Below are 24,047 nucleotides of genomic sequence, written 5' to 3' on the forward strand. Positions count from 1 at the left end.
ACTCAAGTTGTCCTATGTAAAGCAGACTCTCATGAACAGTTTCCATTCACCTTAAAGGGACTTTCACATCAGAACTCTCTGGTTCTGCTTATGCTTTGTATTCACTTATTTCTTCAAATTTCTCTCATATGCGGTTATCTGGTTTACAAAGCATAAGCTTTCCCTAATTCAGTCAGAAGAATAATGTAAAGTAAAAGCCTATTTTCTTTTTACACAAAGGATGATACCGAGTATTTACTACAGATCAAAGACTGGCCATGGAACGTCCCTTAATTTCTTGCCAGGCTGATTTCAGGTAAGGAAGACTTAATCTCCTTTGGCTCATAAAATGTCAAAATCTGGGAACTGAACATTACAGGTCTGGCCATGACCCAACTGAGGCAAGATGGAGACAGGTGGTTTCAGTTAATTTAATCAAGTCCACCTTGTAGCAATTTACATGTTCATATGAGAGAAGCATGTAAAAAGCAAGGTAAAAAGGACAGACCGTAAAGATGTTAAAGTAACACAACACCTTTACAGAACTAACAGTGCGGTTTACACCTTCAACTTGCCTGTGATTTATTTATTTATTTATGAGTGACTTTACCTGGCTTTGCCCGGATTAGAAACCAGTGAATTCTATGACTATGACACCCCAAATTACTTTGGACAAAAACACTGTTGTTTCTTCATGTTTCATTTTTATTACCTCTATTCTAATACTTACCGAGTATTTCCTCCCACTCACATGGAACTGGGCTCCCTCTTTAGAAGTCCAGGGATGTTAATTTCACAATTACATTCACTTGATAATTGGTCAAATTCCTATTATGCTCATCAGAGTAATGCAGACACCATAAATCGTGGCAGTGAATGGCTGCAAATTATTTATTTATTTATTTATTTATTTATTGGATTTATATACCGCCCCATAGCGCTACAAGCACTCTCCGGGCGGTTTACAATTTTAATTAAGAAGCTAGTGTGGGCATTTGCTGCTAAGTCATGGTGTATGTAACAGCAAATACACATGCTGATTTCTTAACGTGTAGAAAATCATCATCAAGATTTTTGGTGACTGAAATATGCCAAGATACAAACCATCTTCAGCCTATATTGTTTTTCATCCCTTTTTTTTCCACGATCAACCAATCTATTTTTTGACATATTGAATAGACTACACACTTTTTTGTGTAAGACAATAAAAGCCAGAGAGGTGACAGAAGCGGACAACAGATGAACTACTTAGTTCATAGCCAGAGGGAAAGCTTCTTGCAGTTACAGTTTATATGATGTGCTCTACAGAAAAGTCTACCAAATGCCTGTGATTCAATGTTTCTAAAAGCTAATTATCAGTAGGTCCAACTGGGGCTCTGGAGGATTCAGTTTTATATAACCAAGGCAGGGATTTAAGCTTAGCAATCAGTATTATACATGCATACATATTTGTTTGTAGCAATTGTTTTTCGGAAGTCTTTAAAGGCAAATAAGCATCATTTCAAAAGTATCTATAAAATGTAGCTGAAGTTTATCTGACAAGCTTTATTGAAGAGTTTACCAAATGCCTGTAGTCAAGCAGTGTCAAACACTATCAGTGGGCCTTGTTGGGGATCTGTGGGATATAACCTACCTAGTTATACAAGTAGGGACATCAGTAATAACCATGCAACATTTCATGTTTCTAGCTCTCAACATTTTAGATATCTTTTGGGAGAAACAAACAAACTTTTGGAAATATTTGCAAGATTAAATATTTACAAGCTTACATGTATATCTCACATTTCTGCCACAATAAAAGACACTTCAGAATCTGATGGCAGCAAAAAGAAACAAACAGGCTGTAATCCTGTTGCTTTGTTATACATATCAAAGGCAAGGGCGTAACATTCAGCTGGCAATTAACAAGTCACTGTTGGAATTCTCAGGAGTACATACACCTGATGACTTCTTGGTGCATACTCAGGAATCTCAGTGAGAATTTGTTAACTGCTAACTAGGGACGACTAAATACTATGATTCTGTCTTCCGAAGGCGTAATAAAGCAACAGGATTTCAGCCATACAAGTAAAGCTTTGAAGACAAAAGCACAATAAAAATACACATACAAAACAACAACATCCTTCAGTGATAATCTAGTCTACAAAGTAACCTGAATAAAAATTCTTTGTCTGCTGGTGGAAAGAAAACAGAGAGCCCCTTCGCAAGATGTTGCAGAGCCTGGGAATATTTGCCAAGACAGATTATCTGATATCCCCAAGCAGTTTGTCTCAAAAGGCAGGTAAACTGAAGAAGGGCTCTCCCAAAGGTCTAAAATACAGGCGGAATCACAAGAGAGAATACAGTCTTTGCAATAACGTAGTCCCAAATCTATAGGGCTTTATAAATCATAAGCATTACTCTGAATTGAACCTGGAAACAGCCTATTAGCCAATGAAGCTGTTTTAACAAGGGAATCACATGATTTGTGTAACCAGCCCTTACCAACAGTCTGGCTATAGCATTTTTGGGGGTGGGGGGAATGGATTTTTCAAACACCTTTCAAGACAGCCCCACACCAAATGTATTACAATAATCCAAAGAACTGGGTCTGATTTACATGCCCATGTGCAACACTTCATGACTACAAAATGTTGAGGATTCACATGTGTACATCCTCACATATGTCCTTATATTACTCCAAATGCAATGTTTTCTGTGGCAACTAACCAAAAGCAGCAATAGGTTCTCAAGGCCAAGATTCCGTGACCAGCTGGGCATACTGGATATGTAGGATGGAGGAGGAAAGAACTGCAGTTTCTGGCCTGGTCTGTTTCCCCACCCCATGTGTTCTTTCATGCAGAAAAGATGATGTACACATGATAATCAGGGGCAGGCCCATCTGCTACCTTCTCAGTCCCCCACCCTGCACGCATTCAGTTTACCAGACTGATCATAGGAATAGGTCAAGGATGTGCTGCAATCAAGCGCAGAGGAAGAAAGTGATGTACACCTATCTATAAACTCAGCTCCTTTCAGAACATTCTTATACCTGTTCACTCAGTAATAAATCTTGCCATGTTTAAGACAGCTTACTTTCAGGTGTGTGTTCACAGGACCTCCGACACAAACTTCATCCAACCATTTTTAGAAGCATGTACAGTAAACATACAAGGAGGGGCCCCATCATTGTTACTACTTCCCACACTTGGAGGGTAATAAGTCTGAAGGAACCATTTTCTCTACCTGTGGTGTCTATCTACATGAATTGGACCCCTGGAGAATCAGGGTTCTTCCACAGACAGCAGATGGTCTCCTTTTCAGACATCAGGAAGCAGGGCTGTGTCCCCCCCTTCCTTCTGTGTTCATTGTACATGGTTTCAAACAACTGAATAGCCCTACAGGTTTTCTTTGACGTATATCATTCTGAGTCATATAACTGAGTATTTCTCCATAACATTTACAATTCTTTTTTCTTAAAGGTTCACAGATACATTCATGGCTAGTGCCCAGTGTGCAGGGTGGAAATGTTTTGTGTTTCTTTTTTTTAAATAACTTCTACACACAACCTAAACAAAGCACTCCTATTTGCTCCTTTAACTTGAAATGAATTCAACATTAGGAAATGAAACAGCTGAATGGTGAGGGGACATATCCCTCTTGAAGAAGACTGTATGCATTTTTTTTTCCGGGGAATAATGGCATGACACTACAGAAGGCACCAGACATATGACAGACATGTTCATCTCAAAAGTACCCGTCCTCAAATCAAAATAGATTTGTTTGGGCTAACTTTGTGAATTATTAACTGGGAAGAAAGGTGAGAGGCAGAAGAATCCAATCACTCCTGACAAATATGCATATGGCTTTCTCCATCTTTCAATGTGTTTTCCAGAAATCTATGAGGCCAAAAGTGTTTCTCAGGGTTTTTACTCACTGTCAGAAATCCTCTGTTAGACAAAGGCATTAAGGATGATGACCGAAACAGTGATGCAGCGTTGGCAGCATCAAACCTTTAAATATTTCCAGACATACTTTCCACAATTGGCTGAAAACTTGTTTTGTAAAGTACTGAGTTCTCTTGAAAGAACAGCATAGCAACAGAGAGTCAAAACAGAGCTGAGCCAACTTAATAGTGTCTCAGGCTGTTTGCTGTATCATTACATGTGTACCTATATACAACCTAAAGTATACACACAAAAACCCTCAAACAGGTGGGCCATCCCTAGGTTAAGTTACCAGGACACTAACAATTGTAGGTCCAGGGCAATTGTGTTCCCATGTCTTTAAACATCTCATCACTTGCTTGCACTAACGTTAAAACCAGAAAGCTGTCCCTAGTACACAGTGGCTATAAATGCCAAATCAATTTTCAGCAGATAATAAAGTCCATGTTTTACAATCAGCAATGCAATGTTTTACTACCCAAAATGTAAGCTAATAATATATAGCTCCACTAAATGGAAAATGCAGATACCCTGTTAAAAATGGGCTGGCTGTGAGATGATGGATCATTTCTGCTGGGACCTTCTTAAAGCTGTGTGCAAATGTTTTGAAAATATCACATGATGTGGCCATGTGTTAAAAATTATAGCCAGTTAAGTTCTCTGCTAAGAAAAATATGTGGGCAATTTATGAAATGCACTCCAGGATGGAGATGTCTTAAGTAAAACCAGATTCTGAAAACAAATCCCTTTTTTTCCCCTTCTGGAAACATGAACTTAAAAAGTTTTGCAGCCACATCTGGAGAGCAGAAGTAAAGAAGGGGTGGTCTGACCTAATACCGACCATCTTCTGAAAGAACAGCATTATTTCTGGGCTACAATGACCGTGATCAGGGGTTGTCCTTTTAAGGCAACCATCCTGAATATTGCCATGGGCAATAATAAAGCATTTTGTAGGCCAACATCTGCTCTTTGAAAGTACAATATGATGACGGGTAGGTTTGCAACCAGGGTGGAGTTGGGGGACAACAACAGAAGGCATTTTAGAGTAAACACACACACACACAGACACACACAGAGACATACACACAGACACACACACACACACAGACACACACACGAGAAGTTAACTACTGATGGGTTTTTTTAAAACAACAACAACACAAGGGCAATGTAACACATTTCACTCATTGCACAATTCCAAAGCATGTGGGTACTCACAAATTAGGCAGAATGTGGCAACATTACCTTTTGGGACTGCAGTTCCTAAAAATTACCACCTAGCATGTTCTGGCTGGAAGTCTGTGGGAGCTATAATCCAAAAAAAGAACTGTTTTCAAGCCTTGTAATTATATGATATGGAGGTGAACAGGACTTGCTCCCAGGTTACTACACATAGTATTTGCAGTCTTAAAGATGCCCACACTTTTGGTACCTTTTGAATAAGCTTCTTCAACTGAAAATTATAGTTTCATTCTTCTTAGGAAAATAAAGCTATACTATTCTACTTCAGATTGCAAGTGGAGAGTGGAAAGGAAAAAAAGTGCTTCTACACGAATCACCATAAATCATCATTATCATAATCCTGCCATGCATCCAGAAAACTAGCATGTCAGGGAAAAGACAAGGAGACTTTTCTCTCGTATCTGGTTTCCACAGATACACCTACCTGCATTGTACAACCCAAAATCAAATTTATTAGCAATGAAAACCAGCCGACATACGGATTCATGTGAATCTCTTATAGCCGAACATCTGATACTGCAGCATTCCATGTATTTTAGGGAATTTTATTTGTGACTCTGCTTCATTGCTATCCCCCACTAGCAGCACCCCAAGCACAGACTTATGGAAATGACAAATATTTGCAGTCAATCACTCCCGACAGAATTCAGTTGCAGTCCTCGAGCCATTCCTTATGAGAGTGCAAGTGCTACATACAAAGGCAGAGAGGGAGATGTTTAATACCACTTCTATTTCAGAAATATAGGACTCCGGACTGTCCGAAATATAGGACTCCTGGTTGCCTCAAAGGATGCTTCCAAGGAGGTCAGTGCATGTGCACATGTACGTACTCACAAAATTGCAATGGCATAATATCGGATTACACAAATATACATTCCCTTTTAATCTCCTGAACATAATATGCTTATTTTTAAAATACGAAGTCTCTCCCAGATGGCTAATAATGCCCATTTGGGGGGGAAATACCAACAACACATTAATAAAAAGCTGAAATATGCTGTGAACAGATTGAGAAGCAGTGCATCCTAAAAGTTGGAGGGGGAGAGTACAGATGGGTGTCAAAAATAGCCAAGTGTCAGATCTGCTCAAGTATCTCCATTCTGGCACATGCTCCCAGTCACAGCTGTTAGTGTATTCTCTGTATCCAAGTGCAAGTTTTTTTAACACTCAGAGCTGACACTAAGAGACCAAGGGGAAAAAAGCCACCCCCCAACCCCAAATCCCCACACTCAATGCATTTCGTTTTTTGCTGCCACTTTAAGAGCTTGCTGGCAATTAAAAATTAATGCAATTATTAAGTTCTACAGCATTGATAAGTATACATAGGCAGACGTGCAGCTCAGATCCTCCCTCACTTTTTAAATTAAAGATGCATGACAATTTAACCAGCAGGTAGATTAAGTAATCCGAGAGCCACAACCTTAATAAGAAAGAGGAGGTTTGAAAGTCTGTTGCCTGAGAACCTTCCTTGGTAGCTTAAAAGTCAGAAGATGGTGCTACGAAAACAGAATACATAGTAAAATGGCATTTCCAATATGCACACAGCCACAGGCAAGCAAGCTAGGTAGTCCTGCAATAAACAGTCCGCCTTTTCTCACTAAAGAATCACTATGGGTCACAGCTATGTTCCTGATGAAGACTACAACCTTCAAAGTAAGAGACATATGCAAATTGCCAAAAACAGTTCAAGGGGTAAAACTGCCCTTTCCTAGTTCCCCGCTGTCATCTATGCAAATTAATTTGCCCATATTCAAACCATACAAATCCTCTTAGCCTTGTGCTCAGAGCATACACAACCCCACATTTGGATTCCAGGGTTGCAACTGTGACAAGAAGCATGCCGGTGACACTATATGAGCATGCATCCCCATCCTAAAGGAAAATATTCTTCAAACAACTGCCAATCGCTATGCACAACTGTGGTCACTGCAAACTGGCAGATACTGTTTCAAAACACCATCTGTAATGGGTACACTTCAGAAAAGATGCCTATTTTCCTCCACCCCCACCTTACCCCCAAAGAACCAGCTATCTACAGGATCTCTCTGTGTCTGTTTTTCTTTTTCCCCACCCTCATAATGTGATTATTTTTCCCCCACATACATTAAACTTGTAGGTTTCACAACATCCCTGCTCCCTCAATTACAAGAATCCTTTCTTCCTTGATTTACAAATGAAATTTTGTTTCTTTTTCCCTTCTCCCTCTCCCCTTCTCATTTCTCGCATCCACATACTCAAGAAAGCCCTTGTAATAATTTACCCTACACAGATGAAATATTTCCACTGGCAGTGTCATTTATCAATTAAGCAAGAGGTCAAGATCCAAGGATAATATTTTCAGGAGGAAACTGACATGTTAAAAATTTCCACTCCCACAACAGTTTCACCCATTCAGCAGAAACACGCAAGCATTTAAGAACTACAGTTCATATATCCAGTCACTGCTCACAGCAAAAGGTTGTGGGTTTAAGTGAAAAGTCCAAAATAATTTGTTGTTCTCCCTCCCACTTCATTCCTCTAGCATAAAGCAGCTTTTCAAAGAGATCATTCTCAGTACCGTTTCCCCATGATCACCCCACTCATCTCGCCCAATAAATCTAAGGTTTCCAGATATGGAGTACAGCTCAATCATAAGCGACAGATAGAAGCTATATTTCTCTTCGTACCCTCCTCACAGAATTACACACCCACAGGCAGACAGATCTGCTACTGTCTCTTCATTTCATATTCCATTTCGCAACGCATTACGCACCAAGTAATACATTCCACATACATGCACACACATTATGCACAGATCGCTCCCCACACAAGCTAGCTACGATTAGCATCTACAATTGCTCTTTGCACATGCCAGCCTCTGTATATTCTTCTTTTGCTAGCAGAGAAATCTGACTAAGAAATAGCCATGCTTTCTCATTCCCATAAAGGAGTGGGGGGGGAGGAGAGAGAGGGGGAGAGAAAGAGGGGGAGAAAGACAGAAAAAGGCCACTCACCCGGCATCTCGAATAAGACAGACCCACTGCAAAAAGGCTCTCCCTTCCTCAAAGCAAGCTTATTTGGGACTCAGTGCCTCCTGTTCTGGAATGAGCACAGAGGAGCAAGGAGGGCCATCCTAACTGGCTGTGGCAGTGTAGCTGGAGGCAGGATGCAGGGCGCGTGCATTTGCCAGGCAAAGACAGATGGAGAGCTGACACTCTGTATTGCACTTGGAGCAGAAATGTGAATGATGACAGGAGCACATGTGGCCTTGAACCCAGCCCCGTCTCTTCAGGCAGAACAATGACAGGGATGTGTGTGTGCAAATTATCACAACCCCCCTCCAATGACTCCTTGTACTGTACCTTCCACAGCAAGTTCCAGAGGACCGAAAGAATAGACAGTTTAAAAAAAGAAGGAGAGGAAGAGTGATAAAGCCAAACGCTGAATTATTCATTTTCTCCCTCTTTAAAAGTTAACCCTTTCTCCTGCAGATTGCATTGATTAAAAACAGAGCTTCCTCCCTTCCCCCTCCCAATTAACGACTAAAATTTTAACTCTGGTTGGGCGGGCGGGCGGGCGGCGGGGGGAAATAACAACAACGACAAAAGCTGAAATTGCTTCTGCAGTTTAAAATGCACCATGTGTACGAGCATACAAGGGTTGTTTTGGAGGAGGAGATTGGTCTTTTCCTTTCTTTTTTTCTTTTTAAGGAAAGAGAAAGAATTTTGCTATTGATGTGTCATTTTATCACAGCGAACAGAGTATCAAAATCATTCCTTTTGTCAGCTTCTCAGTGGTATGTATAAAACAGAACACACTTAGAGGCAGTCCACTTTCATTTTACTACAATGCTTTTAACCCCCTGGGATTCTGGCATTGATATGCTCCAAACATTTGCAGCTTACTCTTCCTTTACCTTGCATGGTGATCCATGGGGGATGAAAACAAAATCTTGCCCGTAAAGCTTTTTCAAAAGCTAAACAATCATGTCCACCCGATTTCTGATTTCTGCGCTCCCTTAAATGTTTATCCTTCACATGAATAACATATGCCTGGCTAGGTTCAATGCACTCTTCCCTATTAAGCTTTAATGGACACCATGATACATAAAACTACAAGTCTTTGTTACAGCGCTTTATCTAAAAGCTGGCTATTTTCCTCTCAGCGGTCCCTCTTCAGTCCTTTGTAAAACATCCTCTGTCTCATAGGAGAAACATACGCCTGCCTGACTCGCATACCTTCTATGACACATTTAGTCTTACACAAAATTCCAGGCAAAAGCCAACTGTATGTCTTCCCCCATCCCCCCCAAAAAACCCATAGCTCTTTTCCCCTTTAAAGCCCACCAAACGGGTTCCGAGACAAAACAGATTTTACGGCTTGATTTGGGTTCACTCGTTTTCTCTCTCAGCCTGTGTTCAATGGCATTTGAGCCCTATGCATTTATTTAAATCTAGTGTAGGGGACTTAAAAGCTTTAGCGCCTAAGGAGTCGTGCTAGACTTTATTATATACTTTCTATCTCTTCTAGACATTCACTTTGTTTCTCCCCTTCATGGCAATAAAACAATTACAACATCCAGTCTTCTGATAAGGAGCAACTGTATTCAACGAATTGTTAACGCACTTTGATGCAAAGTGGTTTATGTCAAATGACTGCCAACAAAAAAATGACTACTGTCCACATCTAAACACACACCTTTTCTTGTGCCACTACCAAAACCCTGTTTCATTTTGGAGTGCTTTTTTGGGGGAATATCTTCAGTAATTAATCTGTGTCACCCCTAATAAAATAACAGAATTTATCTGTAAGGCAACGCTGTGGTCCTCTTACGTCAGATGTATAATAGCAAAGTTTTGCGTACTAAGAGTGCTGAAGAGTCTAGAAGATAAGAAGTATTTTCAAGGGGAAAGTGTTACAAATGCCGGCAGCAACGTGAGGAGAAAAAAGAAAGCAAGGCGGAGAAAAACCTTCAGGGATATTTTATGCAATATAGTGTTTAAGAGAGACCACTGCTTCGTTATTCATTATTTAAAAACCACCAAAACATACAAAGCTATACTTCAAATGAAAGGGACTTGGGGGGTGGGCATTTTTACTGTTGGAAAAGCAACCTTTCATTAACAGCCAGAAGCAGCTTTGGAAATGGGGGAGGGGGAGGGATAATGGATCTAAAGGTGCAACACATTTTAATAAAGCAGAATAACATTCCACTTTAAAAGTGGGTCAATATCAGTATAGTGTAAATCCTCAAGCCATAGCTCAGAAAATTGAACACTACCATATGCGATGTGATTATGCATCTTTTCTATGTGTAAAAAGGCTTTTTAAGCTGTTATCTGACTATAGTAATTGCCATTTAAATTGATCCACGTCAACAAAAAACGGGATCCCTGGAGATTCTCACCTAGAAGACTACTTATGGAAGGGCCCTAACAGAATGCCTGTGCATCTAAGACTACTTCAGCATTTTCTCAAGAAGCCAGCTGCAAAAATCATTTCCCCCTCTCATTATTTAATACTCTGAGGAAAGCAGCAACCCATTTGGCAGTCCTTCTGAAATAAATATTCCTGGATATATGTATTTTTTTTTTAAATGCAGTCACTCAAGGATTACTGTAACAATGCTTGTACTATTTAGTTATTAACAAAAGAAAGAAAGAAAAAAGAACACACACACAAAATGAGTCCAAATTGTGTAGTAGTGAGACAGTTCAAGAATTCCATTAAAATTCATCATTCTCCAATTTTGCGCAGCTCACAAAGCACCAAAAAAGAGTAATAAGCAAAAGTAATTTTGCATGCAAAAATAAATTTCACCATATTATTAAAAAGAAGATTTAAATATTATCTACAAGAGACAACACAACAGGCTTAAGGTTACCTTATAAAGATTAATTTTGTTTCTGTATGTTTACTCAGTGTATTATCCTATAGATCTCCAAACTGTTTACATTTTTTTAAAAAAATGATCCAGACCAGTGTTTTGTGCCACACACATACGTAAAATACCAGCCTGCAAAATCTCATTTACTGTATTTGGGGCCTTTGAAATTGTGATTCTATCACATTACCCATAGGGGGAAAATTTTTCCTAAGCCAGAGCATTAGGCCTGTAACCCTATGTGCAACTATGTGCAGTAAAATTAGTGGGACATGCAAACATAATAAACAGTGTGTAGCGTTGATGTAGACTTTTTCCCCCAACACCTGACTTGCCAACAGTGACCAGAAGTCCTCTGAATTCCATATATTGCTAATGAATGAATGCTCTTTGTCAAGAGCCAAGCAAGAAATGGACTCAAAGCTTTTCCTGCAGGCCTTCTAAACTTCCCCCTCTCCTCCTAGCAGACTGTTGTGATACACTGTGACTTCGCACAATTGGGTATTAAGTGAGTTAATTCAAAGGCACTGAAACTTCATTGATCCTAATTGAAAGCAATACACCCAACCAAATAGTTTCCTATCCCATCTGTTCTGGCCTGCCACCAGCTATTCAATTTGAGACAATTAATAGTTTCAGATATTCGAACTGACCCAATAAAGGCACTCATTTAAGCAAGACTGCATTAACAAAGTGAAAAACCAAGGGCAAAATGGGTTCAAATGAAGCATTTTACTCCAACTTGGCTTTAACAAAGCTGAATAATGCTTATTCTGACTTTTTATGTGCAAGGCTTGATAAACTGAATGAGAAGGCACTCAATGATCGGGCAAGGAGCATTGATGAATGGTCATCGGGACACCCCCTCCTCTCAAGGCAGGCTATTCCACCAAGTGGCATACCAGTTGGAAAGGGCGGACTCGTTAATGTCCAGATTTGCCCACTTGCTTGTTGCACTTTCACTCCCAGGCCACCGGCCACCAAATGAAGCTGACATACTGGAAAATAATCTTTTATGGGTGAGCAGCAAGTAAAAATAGAAGCATTAGCTGGCCTTTCAAATGTTGGTCTGCTAAGTTTGTCAGACCCAAAGATTTTGATTTTCCACCCAGCTGGAAGCCATTAAGAGTTTTTCACAAGGAATCCTACTGACAAGGCAAACCCACCTAATAGATGAGCTGTTGAGGGTGTTTTTTTTCTTTATGCAGGGAGATCCCTTTTGGATGCGTTCCTAGCTTTACTCAATACACTGTGTGACTGCAATGCACAGTCAACACACCATCAGATGAGGACATGTTTTAATTTATTACAGCTGGTGACAGTGTTCCTCTGCTGTATTTGTCTACAATATGTATCTGTTGCTTCCTTTTTATTAAAAAAAATAAATAAACAACTAAGGCCAAGCAATTTTCCAGCTCAATATATTCTTTTAGTCTTCATTAAGATGAACATTAAGTTTGCACCCCCCCTTCTGTACACAATGCAAATCTGTGTTCTTGTACTGCAATGACTTGTGTAAAATATCACAACTGTATTAAAGCAATAAAGCAAATGTTCCAGCATATATCAGAGATGCAAACAATTGATTTTTCCTTTTAGGCCTGCCGTGAGACAATATCCACACTAAATCTTTATAAGGAACATCATTAGACTTGATGATCCATAGGGTCCCTTACAGCTCTGCAGCTCTAAGATTGTTGTTGTTGTTGTTGTTGTTGTTGTTGTTGTTGTTGTTGTTGTTGTTGTTGTTGTTGTTGTTGTTGTTGTTGTTGTTGTTGTTGTTATGGCAATGTGACACGCAATTAGATTATTGAGCACATACCTTTTTTAAACAAAGAAGAACATGGCAGGACTCTTCCCTACATATTTCCTCACTGTCAAGGCTTTACTCTAGACTGGATCCAACACTAGTGATCAACTTATGCTATCCAGTGGAAAGGAGGATGGCAATTCCCCCATATTCTACAGTTCTCCCACACACAGACATCCTGTTCTTAAGGGGACAGGAGAAGAAAAAGTTCCTCATTTGGTCTGAAGAAAACCAGAGAGAACAAGAGATGAAGAAAGAAAAGTCCTGTCTCATCTGTGAAAATAATGATTACACACTTGGTAAAATGGGGAAACTAATGGGAAAACAGGTATGATAGATAGATAGATAGATAGATAGATAGATAGATAGATAGATAGATAGATAGATAGATAGATAGATAGATAGATAGATAGATAGATAGATAGAATTAATTAGTAAGTTTTCATCAATTACAATTCCCCTTCCTCCATGTATCTGAGGAAGTGTATCCACAAAAACTCACACTGAAATAAATCTGCTAGTCTTAAAGGCGCTATGCTACAATACTTTTATTTTGCTATGAGTAAGAGTCAAACTGTAAACTGAAACAAACTCAGCTTTCAACAGCACAGAGGTTCAAAACAATTGCATTTGGGCCTCGTACACCAAATAAAGCACCAACCCAGATGGGCCAACTGTCATAAGATCCAGGAAATCTATTTCCAAGCTGTCAGTAAATCTATCTGAATTATTACTTATATGTTAGCAGTACCTACAGGGGAAGCATGCCTTTCCTAGTTCATCAATAGTTTTTTTCCAAAACCCTCTACAGATGACAGAACTGAAAAAGAACCTTCTTGAACCATGTGAACTGGGATGCTGGAAAATCAGGGTTGCAACTGAGAGCTTCCAGAGCCCTGTGCTTCAGACCCTCCATCCACGGAAAGGCAAACAGGACATGGAGGAGTGGGATTGTTGGTTCCACCCATGTGGTTAATGCCTCCACAGGAGCAGTATATATAATCACTCCCTCTGAGGCTCAGTTTTCCCACCTTTAAAATAAAACCAGCAATGACCTACTTCACAGGCCTTTTAACAAGACCTGCCATAACAAAGATTCTAATCAGCGCTCCAAATTAAAAGAGATCAAATGTTCCAAGTACTCGTGTCTGCTAAGAATGCCAAGAAATACTAATTGTTCAGGGATGGCTGCAAAATATTGGCTTATAGCCACATGTTATCATTTCCACTATTTAAAATGTCAAATACCTGTAACTATATTGCACAGACGGACAGAGTAGACTTTCCTTCACAGTTTACAAATTCTGCTATCAAGGGCTTCAAAAGGGGGATCTGAGCTGGGCACGAAACCTCTAAGTGACCTGAATCCCCTATGCATTGATTTATAATTGATTTTAATAGTTTTTTTTCCCCTCTGTGAACTTGTCAAAGAAAGACGACCAGCATTAAGCATCACTGGCTTCACAGAGGGAATCATTTCTTTATATAAATATTACACTTTCACCCTTTTTTTTCTTTGAAACATTTTGATATTTATGACATGCTTTCAGCCATTCATGGGGGGGCCCCTCAACATTACACTGAGAACTTTTTTTGTTCCAGTGGCACCACCTCCCCATTTTGACAGATAGTGAGTTAGTTTTGTTAAAATGCAAGGGGTGATAGCGTATGCTCCAGTGAACTTTCCCTTCTCTCCGCACCAGAGACAAAAAACCCAGCAGCTCTGCTCTGTGCTGGCAGCCATCTGGACAGGCAACATTTCAAGGCTCCTGAGCTCTGTGGAGCTATTCATGACATACCAATTTCACATTTTCTGCTTCTATATTTCCAACAATACATGCTAATGAGGACTGTGAATGACATTTTTAAAGTCAATTTTAAAAAGGTCTCAAAAATCCTTTGCATACAGAGATATTGTTTTCCAAACTTCACCTTCTGTTAGGGAGCTGTTTACAATTTATGATGGAGAAGGGGGGAGATATCTATTGGAGATCAACCGTATGATCAGAGCAGAAAGATCTCCTACCAAATTCAAAAGAAAACAATCTTTGTAAGCTGTGTTAATGACATGCAGATATTTTTATATGCCAGTGCACTGCAGACATACTTTTACACACACACACACACACACACACACACACACACACACACACACACACACACACACACACACACACACACACACACACACACACTTTCTGACTGCATGGTTGCCTCTTATTGCGAAAGCTTATTAATTACTTTCTGTTTGCAAAGGAGGGGGGGGAGTTTCAGCAATCACATGTAACCTCAAAAAGTCATATATCTGGATGATTTAATTGCTAATCTTTAAATGAGACTGGGGGCAAACTGCTCTCATTAATTGGGTTCAAAACGCTACGCTTTCATAAAGACAAACGAAATGACGAAATGTGGGCAAACAAATCTATCTCATTCTAACGTTTTCTTTTTTAGAAGCTGTTTTTTTTTAAAACAACATCCTCGTTAATGCAGATTTAAGAAGTTATTTTATTGTGGTTAATATATTTGAGCTTCGTTCGCGAGCAGTTCCATATCAACAGTGATTAAGACACTTTTCCTAAGAGCCACCAGGTGGAGCAAATATGCAACACTATAGAATTGTCAACTTTAAAATCCAACCACCACTGTTCCAAGGGGTGTAGGGAGACTGCTGCGCTCAGCTCTTCCCCTCTACCAGCTCTCCCACCACCCACCTGCTGGCAAATGTGTCGTTTACTAATTTGCCATGCAGCAAAACCCTTTAGCATCTCCACCCATGTTGAACAAATTCTTGGCTATCTGAATTTGCTGTGTTTCCCCACACTGATGTAATACTATTTAATATATATGCCTTTTTATAGCTCAGCAGTTTAGGTGGAAACAGAGGTTGAGAATCTACATGCCTCCTGCAAGTAGAGCCAACCTGTGGACAAGCTGTAGAATCCCAGGGCACCCGCAGACGAAGGGAATGGTTGACCACTTCTGTGTATTCTCCACTTGGGAAACCCTGAACTGGGCTGCTATAAGTTGAATTGACAGCACACGGTCATGATCCTTTCCCTATGCAAATATTCACAGAACACTTTACCCTTCCCCAACAAATGAAGGGATGACTTGTTAAAAAAAATACTACAGTGCAAAAAATTCCCTAGCCTGCACAGCCAGCTGATAGTTGCAGGGGAGCAGAAGGTATAGCCCAAAATGGTAGCTTTCCCCATCTGTGGTACAATTTGTGAGCAAGACTCTCCAAAGAATATGTTCAGTGGTCTGATCTGTGAAGTCTTTACCTATTCCCCCACCTTTTAAATTACTTTTTAAAGTTTTATCAATTCATTTTGAGGGGAAAGAGTTCCATGAATAAGGCAATCACATGGGCTAGAATGGAAGAACATAGTCATGTTCTCCTATATGTATGACCAACTCACTCAGAATATATGATAGAAGCAAAATGTGTGTGACTATAATTTACTAAAGAACCACATCTAATCATCTGCTTGGTCCACCATGGCTAGTCCTTCCTGCTTATCTGCATTTCCAAAAAGTCACACTTGGCCAGAAAAATGAACATGCGATGCTATTAGAATGCCACTTCATACTGTATGAGTGGCCACCATACACCAGAAGGTTGCACTATCCCACCTGGTAGGTGGGATTAGGCAAGCCGTTTTGTCTCACTGCCCTGGGAAACTGTGTTCTCATTTCACAACTGGATGTACTCAGGTTGATATCCAAATAAATAAATGAGATAACGCATGCTCAGAAATATAGTCCAATTTTCATCTGGTCCATTCACAACTTCTAAAATGGTAACTGGTGTTCAAATGCACATTCACACAAAATACATTAACGCACATCCTCCCCCTACCCCTGTGTACTTAGCCTTCAAATAACTGTTTAAATATATTTTCCTCTCTTGGCACCTTGATGAAAAAATACTGTACAAAGTTGGATTTGAGTCACTACCACATGGCAGCATCAAGCAGCACAACGGAAAAACATTACTAATGACACTGGTAGAAAAAGTAACACTGGCCCAATAAGAACATCCAGGTGTATAAACCCTATACAGATATGATGTTATCTGTTTAAAGTGAACACATGAGAAGATGGAGCAAGCTAGTTGTGAAGAGCCAAAAGTTTGAAGAGAGCGTGTGGAGGTGATCCCTGGTATTGAGAAGTATAAAAAGAAAAGTTCCCTCACCATATTGAGGTCTTCCATATAGAGAGAAGGGTCTCTCCTTCATCACTCTCCACGTGAAGGCAGCAATGACAAAGGAGCACAAAAGGCTGGCATCCTCTCTTCCTTCCATCATAATGTGAGGTAGGTAATGCAATGCCTGAACAGAGTTTGGGTTGACTTCACTGTCTGAGACCTTGATGTTATGTCCCAAGACTAGTGGGAATGTGAGGCAAAGCCTCCTCTGTGGCAGCATTCCTTCCTTCTGAGGCACATTCTGGAATTCCCCAGACCTGGTGACTTTTAGGGCCAAAACAAAAGTTTTATTCTTACTTGCCTGCAATCATTTTCAACAGAAGGCCAAAAGTTTTAACTTCATTTTTGTAGGTTTTCATCCCACATTAACTTCCGCCCAGTGGTACCCAACTTTAGAAAACCCAGCTGTTCTTGGACTGCAACTCCCAGTAATCCTGTAGTGCAGTGAAGGTTTCTGGGAGCTGCAGTAAAAGAACGCCTGGGAAACAATTCTCTATCCCTATTCAGGAATTACTTCCTTTTCTCCAAGGCATGACTAGGGGAACGCCTAGCCTATATCCATCACAACTCAGTTTCTTTGCACTTCTGCAGATACATCATTTTTCACATGTAGAAAGCAGTATTTTGCATTTTGGAGCAAACCAGGTAATTAATACCTCAACAGGATCTCAATAGTCATCTGTTTTAGAAATTAGCATTGCTAAGGCTGGAAGGCAATATAGAAATATGTAATATAATACCAGCTTTCCAGGCAATTTCATGTGCCTCCTCTGATAGATTCATATTTGGGAAAGCAGTGTGTCTTCCTTCCTATCATCTTATTTTGGAAAGATGGTGGGAGGAGAATGATGTCAGATCTGCCAATCCAATATCTCTGTTGATTCATGCCCAGCACAATCGTTCTCTCTTCCTACTGTTATCAAAGCACTAAAGGTGGAAGGACAATGGAAACACAGTTATTATTTGCACCACAACAAAGAGATGTCCTCCTCTTTACTACAAAACACTCTTTCTGCCTATTGAGAAAGTGCATGACAATATCTTATGACCTTACAGAGACCATACAATTGTGACCTAAAGACCGCAGCAACTTTCTCCATAATAATTTTCTCTTTTGGACTGACTCCTTTATTCCTCCAACGTAACACATACTATCCTATTCCATCTTTGTCAGAGATTAAATAATTTCCCTACACTATAGCTCCTCTTCTGTTCACTGGACGTTCTCAAGTTTTCCTAAATTTGTAGCTAAGGACTGAATAACCACTATAACCTCTCTATACAGTTTGTATGCTTTTATGGTACTGTACTTACTTAACACCGCATAAGTGTTTGCTCTCCCCACTGCATGAGTGCTCTGTGTCTCTAAGTTAATACATATGCTTACTGGCATTTGAAAATTGCTATTATTAATACCGCTGGGGCAGTCTAGGTAGGTAGGTAGGTAGGTAGGTAGGTAGGTAGGTAGGTAGGTAGGTAGGTAGGTAGGTAGGTAGGTAGGTAGGTAGGTAGGAAGGAAGGAAGGAAGGAAGGAAGGAAGGAAGGAAGGAAGGAAGGAAGGAAGGAAGGAAGGAAGGCGTCCTAAAGCCTTCACTCTGAACAGCTAATCAGGTGGCTACTGGAGCACAAACTATTCTGTTTAAAAATAAGGATTTTTTCTTTTTATTTCATAGTCACTGTGAAACTGAAGTCACTTTCTTCAAAAAGCCATTTTTGCACAAAATTAACAGAAATAACACACAATCAGCTAAAGGCAAAAACAGAATTTGAGACTCAGAAGAAAATCAGTTAGCATATGATGATGGCACAGGTTAATAATATACCAATGCCAGAATTACAAAGGAAAAGAATAAATAGAGCCAAGTTTTTTTTCCTTTCTCCTTTGAAAGGGGAAAAAACACAACCAGCCGTTTTGCCAGCGTTGTCAGGACTGAAAGAACAGCACCGGCAGGAACCTCAGATTCCTGACCAAACCCTCTCGCACACAATACCTCCTGAATGAAAGGAACTTGGGCCCGGCAGAGATAGCCGACTGTCAGGAACCGGCCCTGACGTTTGTGGACAGACAGGGTTGACTTTGCAGGATGTCAGAGCAGCAAACTGCAGAGAGAGATATTGAATTTTCACACACTTTGAGATTGGATGTTTTGCTCTTCAGGTAATTAAACAAGGAAGCAGGACTGAAATGTATGAGCCTGACCCCGGTGGAGTGGCTCCACAGTTCCACATATCAACTTCCCCAAGAACTGCCTGAAGCGTCAACACAATCTCTTACATGCGTGCCTCCTTCTCCTTTCTCTCTCTGTTTTCCAGATACAAATACACCTCCCCCATCTGATAAAAACAATACCCATAATTTTATCCAACAGCTTTTTAGTTCTTTGTTTTTCTGCATTTCAGTAAAAAACAGTTACACTGTGGAAGCAGCCTTATCCTTTTTCATTCTAAAAGGAAAAGAGGAGGAAATAAAGGTCGATGTTTTTTCATGCTGATACATAATCTGTACCATAACACTGATATACGTCACACATAATATTAGCAACTAATGCATGTACTTAGGATTGGCTAAATGTGACATATAAAATAAAATATCTAATACCCAAAAGGTAAACGAAAGGTGAAATCAATGGATGTCATTGTGGCTTTTTGTAAAACATCTGCCTCTGTCAGAATGTTCAAAAAGTGGCATTATTTTATTAAAAACATAATTAATACTACAGATGTGTCCAAGAAACAATAGAGGAGTTAGCCAGGCAGTCTAAAGCTATTTTTGAGTTTTTCTTTCTCCTTTGTTCCACTTACTTCTCCCACTTCAGATTGTTAAAATCGGATTTATTCTTACCCACAAAGCTAACAACCTTTGAATTGCTTGAAGCACAACATACAACCGGCCAAAAAAAGAAAAATGATACACAAGAAGATCTCAGCAACTGACCTAATTTCTTCCTGTATAAAATGCCACGTGAAACCACAACAGTATTTTTTAAAAACAGGGTTGTTGTTTTTAATTAAAAAGGAAGTAACATTCTGCATTCATTTCAAGAATCCATAGAATGGCAAGCGTGGACTGGGATACAAGAGAAAAGAAGAATACAAAAGCAAGCTTGCTTGTCCATGTTCAACACAAAGAACATTAAATGAAAACAACTGGCACACTGCCAAATTCCTATAGAGGCAAAGAGATTCAAATAAATTGATTTCACGCATCACACTGACCTGGGATCAGTGAGCAGTGGTACAATATACTCAGAACTCTGTGTGAGGCAAAGCCCATTAATGTTATCAGACCCTTAGTATATTACCAAGGGGGGAAAAATGCACATGCTCACTCCGTTTCTCTCATTCTTTCTCGCAGGCGCACACGCATGCATGCACGCACGCACCTCCATCTCCAAAGAGGAATTCTGGGATGAAACAATAAAGATATTAACTTTAAAACTTGAACAATATTAATTTTGAAAACTAAAGCCCCTTACTATTTGCTCTTATCTGTTGATAACAACTGCAAATGTTCTAAAGGCAGCCTCTATTGTTTTCCATTCATATCAGGCAAGGCTCCCTGCTTCCCTGGAGCAGTGTGAAGCTTGGAGGGAGGGCAGGGCAGTGGTACTCTATTCCTTTCCCTTGAAACCCTAGGTTTCTACAGTATCTTCTTTGTCCTTTTTGCTTTATTTGTAAGCATGCAAGCAGAGCGGGAGTGAAGGCAAATAGGCACTCCTTTGAGACACCCGAGTCCCCAGACAGGACCCTTGTTTCAGCTAACATCAGCCAACAACTCACACTGGTCACTTGCTCTGCCTCTTATCCTCTAAGTGCTTACCACTGCAGTTGCTGCTTGTTGGTTCTCAACTAGACAAATTTCACCTGCTCTAAGCTGAGGTGGCTCTCTCTTTCACAGACTCCCAACCTATTAAAAAAGCTATATCCCAATTATTAATGAAACAGTAACAAGCAAGCCAAATGAATTATCAAAGATCATCTGCCTAACAGACTTTCCTGCCCCTGCATATGATGATGTCCTTCCATGTATGTCCCCACAAGGACACGGTCCATGAAGTCTTGCTTTCCCTTTCTTAGAGCAATTTGGCTTTGCTGTGGCTTGATGCCTAACCTATCTTATGCTTCTGTCTGGATCAGGGGATCATACAAAGACTGTGGAATGCTTGGTCCCACTCTGGCCCCTCAATCTGATATGATTTGATCCCTGCCACCACTCATGGCCCCCGTTCCTTTGATCCCACTCTCTGTCAACCCCCAACTCTCTTTTTTATGCTCCACTGTAAGGCCAGTGGACTGTTTAAAGTGTTGCACAGCACCAAGGAAAAGGGAGAGTTTTCCAAAATTGTCCGTAAAGTGCATCCACAAACATACATGCTGCAAAAACAGAGTAATATGCTACAGTAGTACAGTACATCAGAGTTGTTCCTATTTCATTTTTATTGTCTGTGCAGTGGTAATCTACTGCTAAACTAGTACAGTATATCAATGTAATGATAAGGTGATCTAGTCCTAAACTCGGTAGTTTATTTAAAAATTTTAAAAAAAATACTTTGGGGCAGCTAGGGAGAAAGACCCCCACAGTCACATCTCCCAACAACTAGTTTATTTGCACCACACAAAATTAGCTGCGATGGGACCACAATCCACACAACCATCTTGTTTGTGGAGTTTTAATTTAACAGTAAGAGGAACATCCAGGAAAGGAGGACTGAACTGTTCGCATTCCCACACTAGACCTCCTCATAGTTGGTTGTTTCAAATATTTTTTCTCCCTTCCTGACTCTAGTACAAGAAATGACCAAGAATAAGGTGACTGGAAGAAAAGGTGGAAGGTCAGCACCCCTCACCCATATTCTTCTTTAAAAAGAAACAGACATATAGCCACATCTCATGTCAAACTTGAAGACATCCTTTAAAAAAGAAACACATCTCTCTGTCACTATCATGCCCTGTTTGGTTCAGTCTGGCTGCTCATTTTAACAGTTTTTATAGTGCATATTTATTGGTTTAATGGTTTTTAAATTTGTAATGCCACCCAGAGTAGACCTTTGGTCTAGATGGGCAGGGTAGAAATCCAATAAAATAAATAAAGAAATAAAAATAACTGATTCTTAGGTCACTGTGCTTCTCTATGGGCATCAAATGTCAAGAAGCATCAATATATTAGATATAAAGAACCTTGGTATATATGGTCTATACATAATCCTGATGTTCAGTAAACATCCCTGTCTTCAAGTGGCAAATGGCCCCCATTCATTTAGAGGTAACCTAAGAACACATAATAGATCAAATGCACACATCAACCAAACATCTCTTCAGTATACCTGTTGATAAGGCCCAAGTCAGTTCTGCTGAAGAGAGATCTGCTCAAAGAGATGGCAGCCTTTTAATTTGCTTTAAGCTCTGAAGCAATTAAAAGGTTGAAATAAGTTTAAATTTGTTCTTACAGGATAATAGATAGATTTTTATTGGCCCCTCTCCTTCCATTTAAATATAGTATCAGTCTTCTACACATTGAACTCTTCTTTCATATTTTTCTTATGTTTTACCTTGCTTTTATATTATTTTGTTTGTGCCTATAAATCTGGACTCCTGCCCAGCACTTTCTTATAAGCTCAGACAGGAAACTAAATAGAATGGTCACCTCTCATAATTGTTTTACACTGACCTAATGTACATAGACAAATATATTCAGAAATCAGTTGTGCACAGAATTCATAGTTTGCTGTACATTCCTGAAGCACTTAATCACAGAAATGTAAAATGCTTTTTAGAAGGTAGAACAATATACAGGGCCAAACTATATGTTGCAGAAAACTCATCATTAGAGCTCAAATCATATTAATGTGCCTGGGAAGTAATGCAGGCAGACTTTTACATCAGAAAAATCAGACTTGCAAACAAACCCATTTGATTCCTAAGACCAATTACAAAACAGAGCAATTTCATTTAAAAGCTACATACAGTGAAAAAAAATTCCTGATGGGACAACGAGATGCCTTCAGCGTTCAAGTAGCTCTCTGTTCTAATGACAGATTCACATAAAATTCAGCTTTACTCTGGTGAGTGCTTCATTAGGAGACAGCCTGAGTTCTAAAATTACTGAGCTGTTGTATATTCTTGAAACAAACAAAGAAGCAAGCCACCAATAGCCAATACATAAACCCAGTGGCCTTGGTCCAGATATAACATCAAACCATATTTTGACTATTGTAACACTTGGGCTGACATGTTCCCTTCCTCCACGTTCTCATCTTGCACACTGCAGTTCCTTCCCACAATCATGGCTTCTCAGAAACCTACAATCTGCCATTCACCTGGACTGGGAAAACATGCTGACAAAGACAACTTTGTAATGTAAGATCCAATTTCCCAAAGGGATTTCATGGAAGGCAAAAAATGAGAAGTGAGTAGTAAGCAAGGTCCCCTCTAAGGTGCTTAGCTGTGCAAGCATGTGCAACTCCACCCCATCCATGCAGCTTTCTTCCTCTTCCATGCATCCAAAGTGAGTGATCCCAGCCCCTTTGGTTCTGATCACAACGGAACCCTGCCGGGGGGGGGGGGGAAGAGTTACTCACAAGAGGAGCAGATCCCCACCCAGCAGAGCTGAAAATTAAAGGCAACGTTGGTAGGAAGTGCAGGAAACTAAGATTTGGCTGAGTTATATGTGAGAACTAGATGTACTACAGAAATGCTAATTGGGAGCTGGCAGACCACAGATACAAGCTCTATTCATGCATTTTCCCCAAACCCCCTGCATTCATTCTGCACACTAACCTGTTCACCATAATGACATTATGCATCCAGCGAGGCTGCCTCCATGCCATTTTCATGTTTTGCATAATATCCACAAAAGGGAGTATGTGTACATTTTTATGAGAAAGACAGCACAAAAATATTTTTAAAATATTTTTAAATAAAATAAATAATGTGTATGGTTGTACTTAAGACTCTCTCTACATATTTCCTGAAAAGAATTACATTATATTCTACAGTACCTATTTTGTATCAGCT

The 24,047-nt window shown here is 39.9% G+C and overlaps 1 protein-coding gene across 9 annotated transcripts in view; it reads right to left on the bottom strand.

The window, feature by feature from the left end:
* The window catches only part of RUNX1T1 (RUNX1 partner transcriptional co-repressor 1), a 221,242-nt gene that overhangs the window by 158,803 nt on the left and 38,392 nt on the right, over positions 1 to 24,047 (bottom strand). Inside the window, exon 1 of one of the 9 annotated variants that reach the window (XM_020814251.3) lies at positions 8,141 to 8,595. The exons of the other annotated variants lie outside the window; for them this stretch is intronic. Within the exon in view, the coding sequence (XP_020669910.1) occupies positions 8,141 to 8,147 (7 nt within the window). The 5' untranslated portion in view covers positions 8,148 to 8,595. Of the gene's footprint in view, positions 1 to 8,140; positions 8,596 to 24,047 lie in introns of those variants that run through there. 9 annotated transcript variants of the gene reach the window in all.

Source organism: Pogona vitticeps, chromosome 4, assembly GCF_051106095.1.
Source record: "Pogona vitticeps strain Pit_001003342236 chromosome 4, PviZW2.1, whole genome shotgun sequence".
Classification (NCBI taxonomy): Eukaryota; Metazoa; Chordata; class Lepidosauria; order Squamata; family Agamidae; genus Pogona; species Pogona vitticeps.